This window comes from Garra rufa, chromosome 17, assembly GCF_049309525.1.
Source record: "Garra rufa chromosome 17, GarRuf1.0, whole genome shotgun sequence".
NCBI lineage: Eukaryota > Metazoa > Chordata > Actinopteri > Cypriniformes > Cyprinidae > Garra > Garra rufa.
In genome coordinates, this window is record NC_133377.1 from 8,559,235 (window position 1) to 8,571,674 (window position 12,440).

At 36.8% G+C, this 12,440-nt stretch overlaps 1 protein-coding gene across 1 annotated transcript in view; it reads right to left on the reverse strand.

Moving 5' to 3' along the window:
• nsun2 (NOP2/Sun RNA methyltransferase 2) overlaps positions 1 to 12,440 on the reverse strand; it is a 44,488-nt gene that overhangs the window by 25,292 nt on the left and 6,756 nt on the right. The window contains exons 3-7 of the mRNA XM_073821670.1: positions 10,670 to 10,774; positions 10,445 to 10,550; positions 10,287 to 10,358; positions 10,087 to 10,171; positions 9,783 to 9,975 (exon numbers count right to left, since the gene is read on the reverse strand). Of these exons, the coding sequence (XP_073677771.1) occupies positions 9,783 to 9,975; positions 10,087 to 10,171; positions 10,287 to 10,358; positions 10,445 to 10,550; positions 10,670 to 10,774 (561 nt within the window). The remainder of the gene's footprint in view (positions 1 to 9,782; positions 9,976 to 10,086; positions 10,172 to 10,286; positions 10,359 to 10,444; positions 10,551 to 10,669; positions 10,775 to 12,440) is intronic.

Consider the following 12,440-nt stretch of genomic DNA (forward strand, 5'->3'; position numbering starts at 1 on the left):
GTTTGTGCCGTTTACATTGTCATGAAAAAAAAACTGATCTGAGGCTACGTTCACACTTTCACAACGGTCTTGATAACTTTTGGGTATGTAAAATCTTTGAAGTGACTCCCATGAGCATAGAAACATCACGAATGTTGATCTGCTGATGTAAAAGTTACATGAAATCCGATATGACTGCTCAGACTGTGGTCGCATTGCAAAATATCTGACCGGTATCAGATTTAGAACCACATATGAAAGTGGCACAAATCGGAAATGAAAAGATCAGATTCCATGCAGTTTGTGCTGTTCACACTGTTATGAGAAAAACACATCACACGTGAGCAAAAAAACAATAAATAATTGGGCCACGTTTGCAGTGTGAATGTAGCCTCAGTAACAAAATTACACTATGTTCACAGTGCAGGCAAATGTGGCCCAAATCTGATTTTTTTTCCTCATGTGACTCAGATCCGTTTTGATCTTTTGTGAAAGGTAGTCAATGGACGTACAGTGAAGTGTCTGAACTAATAAGTATTAGTGTGACAACTCTATATACACAAGCAATATGAGGCTCTAATCATAAAAGTTTCAAAGCTCTGCTTTCTTCTGTCACATCCCTGTCTTTATTTTTCATATTGATTGCACATAATTTTGCTTGCTTTTTGGATAGATCATATGATAAATGCATAATTGCTTACTTTATGTCTTCCGTGTTAACTGCACTTGGCAAGAAAAAAAAAAAAAAAAAAAGGTATTCTCGCGGAATTGAGCTACATTTTCACTGTTGCCGTGGGTTGTTTTTCAGTGACCCCACTACTGTGGTATTTACCCCCCGGAACACGATTGGGCTAGTTTTGGACAAATGGGTGGATTTTGTTGTGAAAACCTGGCAACCCTGTTTTCTTTTGTGCATGCAGGTCATTTCAAAACCATGAACTGTTCACACTGGAAATCTGATATTGGCCACATTTAAAACAAAAATATGAGCAGCTATACAAAAAAAATGAAATAAAATGAAAATCGAAAAAAAAAAAAAAAAAAAATTAGAATTGAACACTAACGGTGCGTTCACATTGGCACGTAGCGAGCGGGGCGAAGCGAGCGTTTTCAATTCATTCATATGGAAGTTGCACGTAAACGGTCGCGTGGTGCATTTTGGGATTGGAAGCGGCGCGGAGAAAGCATTGAGAGCAGCTGAGAGCGTCAAAAGGTTGGGCATTCCTCAACTTTATGCAAATTTCGAGCGCAAAACGCCGGCAACAACCAATCGGTGTGAGAAGTTGGCAAGGAAAGACTATGACGCGTGTTTCCGAAACTGGTGGATTACTGAGCTGAAATCACATATTATTGAAAAAGTCACGCAAAAGTAAATGTACTTTGCATGTTGTTAGTATACGCTACAGTTTAGTTTGCGAACCGCCGTTAAAAGAAGACAATGGAACGTAAATAGGGTGTGAACATTGTTTTTCAGAGGTGTGCTCAGCCCTAAATTAGACACTCCCCAAAGCAGTGGCGTTGTAGCGTTGCTAGCGGCACTGAGCGTGGATTTGACGCTGTAGTGTGAACGCACCGTAACGGTGCGTTCACACTGGCACGTAGCGAGCGGGGCGAAGCGAGCGTTTTCAATTCATTCATGTGGAAGTTGAGCGTAAACGGTCGCGTGGTGCATTTTGGGATTGGAAGCGTTGCGGAGAAAGCGTTGAGAGCGGCTGAGAGCGTCAAAAGGTTGGGCATTCCTCAACTTTATGCAAATTTAGAGCGCAAAACGCCGGCGACAACCAATCGCTGTGAAGAGTAGGCAAGGCAAGATTATGACGCGTGTTTCTGAAACTGGTGGATTACTGAGCTGAAATCACATATTATTGAAAAAGTCAAGCAAAAGTAAATGTACTTTGCATGTTTTCATTATATGCTACAGTTTAGTTTTCGAACCGCCGTTAAAAGAAGACAATGGAACATAAATAGGGTGTGAACATTGTTTTTCAGAGGTGTGCTCAGCCCTAAATTAGACACTCCCCAAAGCAGTGGCGTTGTAGCGTTGCCAGCTGCACTGAGCGCAAATTTGACGCTGTAGTGTGAACGCACCGTAAGCTCGCAGGGTGAACTGACCTGCATGTGCAAAAGAACACAAACAGGGTCACATGCTTCTGTCACATGCCTGTCTTTATTTTTCATATTGCCTGCGCATAATTTCGCTGGCCTTTGGGGAAGATCATATGATAAAATGCATAATCGCTTACTTTATATCCTCTGTGTTAACTGCACTTGGCAAAAAAAGGAAGTATTTTCGCGGAATTGGGCTACTTTTTCACTAATACCCTTTTCATATTTTTCTTTTGCGCATGCAGGTCAGTTCAGAACCATGAACTGTTCACACTGGAAATTTGATATTGGCCACATTTAAAACAAATGCGAAAAGCTACACACACACACACACACACAAAAATAAACGGATCTGAGAAAAAAAACCCAGAATTGAGCACGAAGGCTCGCAGGCTGAACTGACCGGCATTCGCAAAAGAACAACACAAACAGGGTTGCCAGGTTTTCACAACAAAGTCTGCCCAATTGCTTTTCAAAACTAGCCCAATCGTGTTCAGGGGAGTAAATATCGCCTGGGTGGGGTTGTTTTAACCCACAGTTGAAAAACAACCTGCGGCAAGTGATAAAGTAGCCCAATTCCACGGGAAAACTGTGGACTTGGCAACACTTGCGAAGCACGTCGTTATACGAAAATAAACAAGAAAAACATAGTAAGCGATTATGCATTTATTTATAGTATGATCTGCTACAGGAGCCAGCAAAATAATGTACAGGCAATATGAAAAATAAAACAATGTGATGAAGTTATAAAACTTTATGATACAAGCCCTCGTGTTTTGCTTGTACAGTGCCTTGCAAAATTATTCATACCCCTTCATTTTTTTCACATTTTGTTATGTTGCTGCCTTATGTTAAACTACTTTATTCCATGGAATGTCTGGATACTGGATTCTGATTGGCTGGCAGGTGTGCAGTAAAACCGTTTAATGCACAGGTAGTTCCAAGTCAGTTTAATCACCTTTCTATATTAATGCGCTGCTTTAATTGATGCACGCAAAAGCACAGAGAGAGAGAGAGAGAGAGAGAGAGAGAGAGAGAGAGAGAGAGAGAGAGGTCGGAGATCGCATTGTGCTGCGCACATACATAAACTTCTTGTCAGCGTTTGCCTGCGATCCTTATTAAAATATCCTAGATACTAGATCGCTACATTATATTCCTCAGCAACGGGGAGGTAAAGCTGCTGTTTTTGAATGAATTGTTGTTTGTAGAGAGAGACGCACAGCATGCAGGCAGGTAACGTTACGCACACACACAACTGTCATCTCTCTTGCCTTCACACTCACTCTTGGTCGATCGATAATCTACTGAAGTAAATGCTAAATTTCATTCAAATAAATGTGATTTTACCGGACTATTTAATCTCCGAGTCTGATTTGAAGCGGTCAGAATGCTAGAGCTGCGTGTCATAACTGACGAAAATAACCGTCTTTTTTATCCATTCAGTCAAATTTTGCGTTGCAAATATCAATCCTAGTTTTAATTTGTATATAACCATGGAATAAGCGGGATAATCAACGGCTTGCCGTGCGTTAAAGGATTTAAAATGCACTTCGCGGAGGCAACCACCCTCCGCTTCGCGTCGGGCGGTTATTAGCCTCCACGTCGTGCATTTAAAATCTTTTAACGCACGGCAAACCGTTGATTATCCCTTACTTAAATTACTTTTTGTCCCACATCAATCTACACTCCCTACTCCATAATGGCAAAGCAAAAAATAGGTTTTTAACATTTGTGCAAATTTATTAAAAATAAAAAACTGAAAAGATCCCGTTGCATAAGCATTCATACCCTTTTCTGGGACACTCGAAATTTAGCTCAGGAGCATCCATATTGCTTCTAGATGTTACTACACTTCGAGTGGAGTTAAACTGTGGCAAATTCATTTGAATGAGTATGATTTAGAAAGACCTTTTCTGAGAGGTGTGCGCCTAACAGCTGAAAATGCATATCAGAGCAAAAGCCAAGTCCTGAGGTCAAGATAACTGCCTGTAGAGCTCAGTGACAGACTTGTGTTAAGGCAATGATCTAGGGAAGAGTTCAGAAAAAAATCTGCTGCACTGAAGGTTCACAGAAGAATTATCCATAATGGAAGACGATTGGAACAACTAGGACTCTAGAAAATGTCTGCGAGCCCCCATCTAAGCTGACAGAGCTTTAGAGGTGAAAAGGTGAGGCAAAGAATGGCAGATAATTGCCAAATGCAGATGTGCAAAGCTTGTCACATCATACCCAAAAAGACTTGAGGCTGTAAAGGTGCTTCAACATTTGCATACTTATGCAATGTACTTATTTCAGTGTTTTATTTTTAATAAATTTGTAAAATTAGCAAATCTGGTTTTTGCTTTGTCATTATTATGGTGTATGGAGTGTACATTGATGTGGGGAAAAAACTAATTTAAAGCAGTTTAACATAATGCTGCAACAAAACAAAATATGACAAAAATGAAGGGGTATGATTATTTTTGCAAGGCACTGTATATAGTGTTGTCACTGTAATACTGACCTTTCGCAACTGTCTTGATAACTATGGGTATGTAAAATCTTTGAAGTGACTCCCATGAGCACAGAATCGTGACAAATGTAATGTAAAGTAACTTCTCAAACTTTTAATTATGCATAGTTTACTGTTATTACTATATTAAGTACATGTAACATGCAACAAAGACAGAGAAATATAAAATGTCACTAAGATTTATAATCAGTGGTTCTTTTCCATGCACAGGTTAAAGATGATGGCATCATCACATTTATTTCCTTCAAGTAATTTTCAACCGGACTGTATTAACTTTTAAGAGCATTTCCTGTGGTCTTATGAGATCATACATTACTTTTTAAATCAATTACATCAGTGTTTGGTTAACAAGGCAGCAAATTTTGAATCAAATAAAAGTCCTATTCAGGAATGAACTACAATCCTACGCAACCATAATTACATCTTTAAAGTCGACTTCAAATCACTTCATCGACGGAGAGAAATGTTTAGACTGCAAACCCAGGCTGACCACACTGTGTGTAAGATGTTTGGCCTGCTGGTACGGAGCAGACAGTGTTGTGCTTGGCACCTGATTCTGCTGCAGCCCAAGTATAGACTCCACCAACTAGAAACCCTGCTATATGATATTACATGCTGGGAAGAGATTCACTGCTCAACCGAAAACACAGAGCTCTGGCATGTGTGTACGCCTCTATAATTGTGATCCTATATTGACTGTGGTCATAATCTTCATATCTGTGTACAAGGAAAACAGCTTCCTGCTGTTTGACAACACACACACACACAAGCTCTCACCAACTCAAATCTACAGCTTGAATGGTTAATAATCCATATTTAAAGTACCAAGACTGATCTCTTTGCAGCTAATTTTGGTCAATAACCACTTAGAAGAGACCAGCAGATGACATTTTAAGCAACCAATAATCACAAACCAGACTGTAAGGTTGAAGCTTCTGGGAAGTTTGGGGGAAGATCAACACAGAATTGTATGCTTTTTCTTGAAAGATTTGGCAGGTAGAAAGACACTACAGATGCTAAACAAACCCATTTTATGTGTACTAAAACCAGTTCCCAGTTTCATTCTTCAAATTCTGAACCAGATTTATTTTTCAGTATGGCATCTATGACTCAGATGATCAGCTCAAACTTGGCTTAAAAAAAAAAAAAATTAAGTTGGGTTGTATAGATTTGTGCAGTGTACTTAAAGGAGAACTTTCACCAAAATGCAATCTGGGGTGTTTTTTTTTTTTTACTGTAAACGAGTCAAACTTATATCTAAAAGCATAATTACGACGAAAGAGCCACTTTTAAGATTGACCGTGATTTCATTTTTTGGTCAGTGGCCGGTGAATGGGAGTGCTAGGGGCACTTTTTTGAGCGCATCAAAATCGATATTTTTTACAACACTAAGAAGTCTCGACACACCATGACACTTTGCTGGAAGTATCTCCGGGGTCTCTACACATGAACTCCAGCATTGAGAACATTGTGCACACAGAGTTTACTAAAAAGAAAGGTTTTGAACAACTCACTTTCACTGTTTGGGTTCCCGCTCGCAGCCGTCTTGCCAGTCAAGAAGTGTCGATCTCCGAATGCGACGGATATGAGGCTCTTTTTACAACTAGAAGGTTAATATTGTTTTTCACTTGCGACAAAACAACGAATTAGCCGTGCATTTACATGGAAATATGCTTTGGGAGCCATCCACATCTTGACTGGCAAGATGACTGCGAGCGGAAACCCAAACAGTGAAAGTGAGTTGTTCAAAACCTTTCTTTTTAGTAAACTCTGTGTACACAAACAATGTTCTCAATGCTGGAGTTCATGTGTAGAGACCCAGGCGATACTTCGAGCAAAGTGTCATGGTGTGTCGAGCCTTCTTAGTGTTGTAAAAATATAGATTTTGATGCGCTCAAAGTTATGCCCCTAGCACTCCCATTCACCGGCCACTGACCAAAAAACGAAATCACAGTCAATCTTAAAAACGGCTCGTTTGTCGTAATTATGCTTTTAGATATAAGTTTGACTCGTTTACAGTAAAAAAAAAAAAAAAAAAAAAAACACCCCAGATTGCATTTTGGAGAAAGTTATCCTTTAAGGGAAATACTTATATACCATTACAGTGTTATAACATTTTGAATAAGCTTTTATTGTTACATTTCCAGTTTTAACTTTGATATTAGTTTTAGTAAACATGATATATATTTTTGTCAATTTTATTAGCTTTTCTTAATATTTATTTAGTTGTATTGTTTTTAATTTCAGTTTTAGTCATTTTAGTATTACGACTTAACATGATAAATCATGATTTCTGCTTCTCTTGATTTAAGCATAATCGTTTGCGATACTTGCCTGCTGGTTATTTATTTTAAAGGTGTTTCACTTTAATTAGCCATTTGCATTTTACTGCATGGGTAACAAGCCTCTGTAAGCTTTCATAGATGTGGTTGTGCCAAATGTCAAGAGTTTAAATCCCTTTTTAAATCCCCCAATCAGAGTTTTTTCTCTTAAATAACATTTTCTGCCCTGTGGTTTACTTAATCTTACACACACACACACACACACACACACACACACAAACACACACAAACACACACAAACACACACACACACACACACACACTTTTTGTATGATCTTGCTTTGGTAAAAAAAAATATATATATATTTTGCAGATTCTGCAAGGTGCATGTAAACGTTTGAGCTCAACTGTATATATTCAATACAAAAATGCAACTATGTATTGTGACTGACAATATGTATGGTGCATAGTTAATCTAAAATTAAAGTTAAAGTGTAAATTTAGCATCAAATATGGTAATTGTGCATCAAATGTGGTAAACCCAGAAAGTCAGAAAATGGAGCTTCCATGTTTATTAATTATTATTAATAAATGTCCAATAACATAGTAAACCCATGTAGTCAGGGACAAAGTGCAAGCATGTGTGTCTAACATAATTCTGTGTTTTTAGCCAAGCAGAATAATGAATATTTATATTCTGGGGGCTGTTTCATAAAACTAGTTTATCAAATAAGCCAGGCTTATTTCAGTTAGTCTGTTTTAGTATTAAAACTTACGGCTTAACATAATAAAACTTATGATTTCTGCTTCTCTTGATCTATTAAGCATAGTCATTTATGATATTTGCCTGCTGGTTATTTACCTTGATGGTGTTTCACTTTAATTAGCCATTTGCAATTATCATGCATTGGTAACAAACCTCTGCAAGCTTTCATGTATGTGGTTGACAGACTATTTTAATGATGTCCTTACTACCTTTCTAAGACTTGAACCTGTCAGTTGTGTTGCGATGGTCTATGGAGGGTGAGAAAGCTCTTAGATTTAATTTAAAATGTCTCAAATAATGCTAAAATAAAAGCGCAAAACAGACAGTGTTTTCTTTCAGTCTTTTGTTTACTGCTTCTAAATCTGCTTGTAAATCATGCAAATTGACATTCTCTTAATTTTTGCTTGTGAAATTGCAATAATTCTGATGCATATATAAAAAAAAAAAACACCGTAACAGTGCAACTATTATCATACAGCCCTAATTACTTATTTTATTTCAGTTACTTGGCAAAGCAACATTTCTAATTAAATATTTGGACTGTAAAAACTAAAGCTTTTTTATGGTGTCAATAAAAACAAGTAACTAGGGATGAATGGATTTCAAAATCTCACAAAAAAAATTATATCATGATATGAAGTCCACCATACAATCTTATTGTAATATTAAAAAAATCATTTACAGAAAGACTTAAAAACACAAAATGTTGTATTTTTAAAAGTTAAATTATTCTAATGCACTTCGAAAGTTCAAACTTAACAGCTCCAATCAATGTTCTTATGCCGCTAAAATAAAGCATACCTGGTGGTCGTTGCTTTTTCAAATGTGAGCTAAACTCACAGCACATGCAATAAATTAGTTCAACGCATTCACTGTCAACAGAGCCGTTTTGAGGCGCTGAAAACACTGGATCACGAGCTGCTTGCCTGAACAAAGTGTGCTTTGCATTGAAACGCAGTGAAAACAGACTTCATGGTTTTAGTTCATTTGCCAGATACTGTGCCAAAGCATAATGGCCCAAAACACAACTTTAAAGAACTTTTATGGTAAAATAAGAAGTAGGGATGCACCGAAATGAAAATTATTGGCCAAAGCCAAACAAAATAAACACTGGGCCAAAGGCCAATTACTGAACACATTTTTAGCCCCCCCCCCCCCAAAAAAAAATTTTAAAAACAATTTAAAAATATTTACTTAACACTAAACATTTTTAACACATTATAGCCTATCAGCAAAGCCCAATTTAACAAGTTAGTAAAATAATATTCTTTGGTCATTTTTAAAAACCTCTTCTTGAATCAGGCATGTGTTTTTTTTATGTACAAATAAATGCAGCCTTGCTGAGCAAAGGAGAATGTTATAATAAATGTATCAATAGAGCCGTTGTAATGATTGTTACCATTACTTTTGTCTTACTTTTTTATTTTATTTGACAGAACAACAGTAAAATTACAATGCTAACATTTATGAATGTTGATTTTTATTTTGGTGAAACCCACAAGACCACCTCAGTACTACTTTTTGCTGACAGCAGCAGATTTATGATTGATTCTCATTACGCTGTTTCAGTGCAGATTTTCCTCGCGCTTTGGACTTTGAACACTGGCTAAGGAGCTTGTGAAGAGCTGTCAGAATAAATACAATTTGTGCGTGTATTAGACAACATAACGTTCTGTAGTTTATTTACTAATGGTTTAAGGCCATTTCGTGATTTCAGTCATCATACAGTAACTATCAACAACCGCTCCTTTCTTTTCTCATGGAAGACATGCGATGCGATTCTAAACAGTCTTTCGCTGTTGGCGCTTGTAATGTTTTTTGCATCTTTCTCTGACAGTTTTAAATGCTTCCACATTGCCGGCATTTGACCGCATCACGTCACTGTTCGGTATAATTTATTTGGCCTTTTCGCTTATTTGCTTTTTTTTTTGCCATTTTTAGCCGAATAATTTTGGTTGACGAACATTAGGTGCATCCCTAATAAGAAGTTTAAATATACTACACTTTTTGCCCGGAAGACCTATCGTTTCATATCGTCATGTGACCACGATAATATAGAGACGGTTTTTCTATCGCAACACAACGATATTGATAACACTAAAAGGTAACATCTTTGGGACCAAGCGGAGACCCTCACCTGCAAGGTACGTCACACAGGATCCGGTCATAAAACAGGACTTCCTTCTTCCCGTCCTGATTAAAGTGCAGACGTGGAATGCTAGAGGCGTCATGGTTGACCACCATAATGCATGGACTGTTCAATCTTTTGGCCTGGTGGACCAGCAGGTAACAGCGCTTGTTATCCACATCATTGGCAATTACAAAACCTTCTGAAGACACAGAAGAGACAGAGGACAACTATGAGACATGATCATCTTAAACCTGTATTAGATTCACTATGTAAACCCATACAAAAAATAAAAAAAATAATCACAGTTTACCAGGGAAAGGCACATCCATGTCAGAGTGAAGCATCTCAATTAGTTGAGCAGTCTTTGATCCTGGAGCTGCACACATGTCCAGAATCTAACAATACAAGCCAGAAAGACGATGAGTCCTCATAATTACAAAAATTCTCCCAGTCCAGAAAACATTCAACTGGAACTTAAGGAAACTCATGACGGTGCTGCTGACGACATACCTTATGTTGAGGCTCAATTTTCAGCAGAAGAGGAGGAATCATACTGACTGCTTCCTGTCTGCTAATATTTCCCTGATAGACAAAACATGACTTAAAAGGTTGATGAAATATGACATTTGCATTCATTAGAAACCAATGAAGTTCCACAGATTCATTACCGATTCAGTTTCGCTGACCAAGAACTGGTGGAACTTCTCCAGGAGTGGAGATTTGCGCAGAATCTTCCTGCTCAGGTTAGTGTGCCACGCCAGTTCATCGGGATACCTAAAACAGCATGGTGAAAGCAAGCATCACATCTGAAGGACCATGTTTTACAGATTTCCAAGGACATTCAAAACTAATTTACAAGTACAATACATAAGCAATTTGTTCATCTATCTTACCAGCTTAAAGGCTGAGGAGCCTCAATCTTCTGCCCGTCCACCTCGAGATCTTGAACCTCTTTGAAGTATTTCTCTTTAAGAGTATGAAGGATTTCTTTGGCATGGCTGATTAGAGGGGTTGAGAAAGGGACAAACCATAATTGTAAAATTATAGTAGTGTTACATATCGCATCACAATAAATCCCAAAATGAGAATGCAACAATATGTAATTAATTATTGTAAATTAAGTTCTGGAACATATGTGTCTAATATAATTCTGTGTTTTTAGTTAAGCAGAATAATGAATATTTCTATTCTGGTGTCTCTCGCACTCTGCATGGGAGAGAAGGACAAAGTCCAAGCCGATTGAAATCCAACCTTGATGTAAAAGCTAATTTAGGACTTTAATAAACAGTGCTTTCTTATAACCGCTTATCGTACACCACCAGTCAAAAGTTTTTGAACAGTAAGATTTTTAATGTTTTTAAAGATCTCTTCTGCTCACCAAGCCTGCATTTGTTTGATTCAAAGTGCAGCAAAAACAGTAACATTTTGAAATATTTTTACTATTTAAAATAACTACTTCCGATTTAAATATATTTTAAAATGCATTTTATTCCTGTGGTTTTAAAGCTGAATTTTTAGCATCATTACTCCAGTCACATGATCATTCAGAAATCATTTGAATATTCTAAAATGCTGCTCAAAAAAAAAACATTATTGTTATTACTACTGTTGAAAACAGCTCAGTTCAGGTTTCTTTGATGAATAGAAAAAGAGAAAGAGCATTTATCTGAAATTGAAATCTTTTGTAACATTAAAGAAATCGTTATAATCACTTCTGATTAATTTAAAGTATCCTTGCTAAATAAAAGTGTTAATTTCTTATAGAAATATGATTTTTACTGTGTTTGCTGTATTTTGGATCAAATAAATGCATGCTTGGTGAGCAGAAAAGACTTCTTTAAAAACAAAAACATTTAAAATCTTAAACTTTTTAAATATTTACCTCTATTTTAAATGAGCTTTTATTATAGCTTTACATAGCTTATATTTTTAAATGAGATTTTTTTTTTTATTTCTATTTTGCTTTAATTTCGTTTTAATTAAGCTTTTTGAGTAATTTCAGTACTTCAACTTTTTCCCCATCTAATTTTTTTGATAACAAAACTAGAAAATTTTCATGGAGGTCAATAAAAACAACTTTGTGTCTCTGGATATAAGCATATGAATGAACAGTACTTTTACATTTTTATAATGTGCCTCATAAGTAATAATTTAAATAAAGCCAAAACAGAGCTTTTAAAAGAGATAGTTCACTCAAAAATGACACTTCTGTCATTAATTACTCACCCTGATGTCGTTCCAAACCCGTAAGACCTTCATTCATCTTCAGAACACGAATTAAGATATTTTTGATTAAATCTAAGAGCTTTCTGACCCCGGTAGAAAGGACATCATTAAAATAGTCCATGTGACATCAGTGGCTCAACAGTAATTTTAAGCTACGAGAATACTTTGTGTGCAAAGAAAACAAAAATAATGACTTTATTTAACAATTCCTTCTCTTCTGTTATCCGGGTTCTATGTCCGAATGGCGGCTCCTGCGTTACCAGCAATGCGACATGGTACTCTTGTGAACATCAAAGACTGACACGAAACAGAAGAAACTGTAGAATAGAGTTGTTATTTTTGTTTTCTTTGCACACAAAAAGTATTCTCTTAGTTTTAGGACTGCTCGATTTTGGCAAAAATCATAGTCACGATTATTTTGGTCAATATTGTAATCAC